Source organism: Leishmania donovani, chromosome 18 (assembly GCF_000227135.1).
Source record: "Leishmania donovani BPK282A1 complete genome, chromosome 18".
Lineage (NCBI taxonomy): Eukaryota > Euglenozoa > Kinetoplastea > Trypanosomatida > Trypanosomatidae > Leishmania > Leishmania donovani.
In genome coordinates this window covers 241689-243728 of record NC_018245.1, presented here as the reverse complement: position 1 = coordinate 243728, position 2040 = coordinate 241689, and the positions used below count along the sequence as shown (strand labels likewise).

Genomic DNA, 2040 nt, shown 5'->3' with positions numbered 1-2040 from the left:
GTAGAGGGGGGAGCGAAGTAAAAGGTCAAGTTGGCCGGAGCACTGACTTATAAGCGGCGGTTGCCGCTGTCGCTTGTCGGCTGTGCGTGTGTGATGCTCGGCACCTCGGTGAGAGCCACGAGAGGGCACGAGAGAGACGTACGGGATTGGGGTACGACAAGGAAGTAAAGCAAACAAAGAGAACGAAAAGGAGGCGAGTGTGAGCGCTGCCACGCGCGGCGATGACGAAGACAAGGCAGACGTTGACTACGCCACCAGAGATTATTGTCGTCATCAGATTGGGATGGAAAAGCAATGCGAGATGAGCGTGGAGATGGAGAGCATGTGGGTAGAGGGGCTTGTGGCTTAGAGCCATGATACGCGTGGAAGTGCCCTGGTGTACACCGCCGGTGACACACACACACACACACACACGCACACGCACACGCACGCAGATACGCATACGTGGAGCCGCCGTGAGCACTTTGCAGCAATGGTGCGCAGAGACGCCTGCAAGCCTTTGAGCTGTTTGCTGTCGATACACAACGAAGCCCACACGCCTCACATTCCGCCGCCCACCCCCTGAACCACACCAACGCCCTCGTGGGCCCCCTCCTGTCGACTTGAGATCATTAATTATGTACGACACAGAGAGAGAGAGGTGCACGAGGGAGGGAGGTGAGTGGAAGTGCAGAAAGCGGCGCATGTGCGGAGAACCAAAATGACAGCGATCGAGACCATTGGTGGACTGCGCCCGGCACGACCGCCACACGACAGCATACGCTGAAATGGAGTGCTTTGCTTCTCTGCGCGCGCGAGCGGTCACGGATACACACGTGCGTCTCAAGTTTCCTTTCGGCTTCTCCATCTATGGCCGTCTTCCTCTCCGACTGCCATCCCGATTCACATGCCCCTCTCCGGGTCTGTCTGCCTGTGTGCCTGGTGCCCCTTTCTGCATGAATGAGGTCGAACCCATCACGCACACACACGCGATCAGATCGACAGGTAAAACAAAACTGCAACAAGGCACCGAGCTTGTGAGTCGACCACACATCCGCGCACACACACACACAAGATAAAAGCAGACACGCATTCTCTCCGTCGGGAACAGCAATCAAGCAACCGCTGCGCCTCCATCACCCGCCACCAAATCCACGTCCCTCGGAGTCTCTGCGTCCTCTTTCCTCTCTACATTGTGTTCATGTGGGCACGTGCGTGCTGTTGCGCTTCACCGGCGACCACGCGGAACCTGCGACTACGCCCTTCTCAACTTTTCGTGAGTAGGCATCGTTGCATTTCTATCAGTCCCCACGCGGTCGCGGCTCGCTCGTGGGCCCCTCTCCTTCTGGCCACCTTCCCCACGCCACGAGGCGAACAGCCGCCTTGATGCTTCTCGCGCTCGCCTGCGCTTGTCTTCAGACAATCAAACGTCCGGAGAAGAACGATGGACAGCACAGAGCGAGAAAAGCGCCGAGGGCATTCAACAGGGCGGAGCGGCGACGGCTTGGTAGGAGGACATGAGAAGGCGAGACCACACGACATGCAGCACACAGTACGAAAACAAAGAAAGACGATTAACAGCAACACGGAGAGCCGAAAAGATATATGAAAAGGTCCTGGTGAAGACGACCGGGGAGGCCATGGGAGGAGCGCGGGCAGCAGGCAGCCGGTCAAAAACAAGAGCTCTGCAGTAGGAGATGCAGGTCGAATGCGAAACAACTGTAATGCCGTGGAACACCGCAACAAAGAGGTGAAGGCGAAGGGGCGAAACAACGCCATGTATGTTGCGGGGACTCCTGCCGGTCGCATGCGGTTCTCAGCATTCCTCCACCTCTGGGGTGGACGCATTTCGCCGCATTTTTCGCCACGCTCGCGGGTACCATTTATCCGATAAGTAGACGTGTGGCCAAGGGCCGCATCTCGTCCCCTTCCCCGTAGTCACACTCATCTGCGCACGCGTAGCGGCTCTGCATTTGGACCGGGCCCACCTGTGCGTGCGTGTCCGTGTGCATGCGCCGCACGCCGGTCGCGGTCCTTCCAGAGCCGAAGGTGCTACGAGTG

The 2040-nt window shown here is 58.2% G+C and overlaps 1 protein-coding gene across 1 annotated transcript; it reads right to left on the bottom strand.

Annotated features, from left to right (window-relative positions):
* Positions 1-1245: 1245 nt before the first annotated feature.
* LDBPK_180600 (hypothetical protein) lies at positions 1246-1521 on the bottom strand (the record flags this gene model as incomplete). Its single annotated transcript, XM_003860026.1, has 1 exon — positions 1246-1521. The coding sequence occupies one exon, from the start codon at positions 1519-1521 to the stop codon at positions 1246-1248; it is 276 nt and encodes a 91-aa protein (XP_003860074.1).
* Positions 1522-2040: the final 519 nt, after the last annotated feature.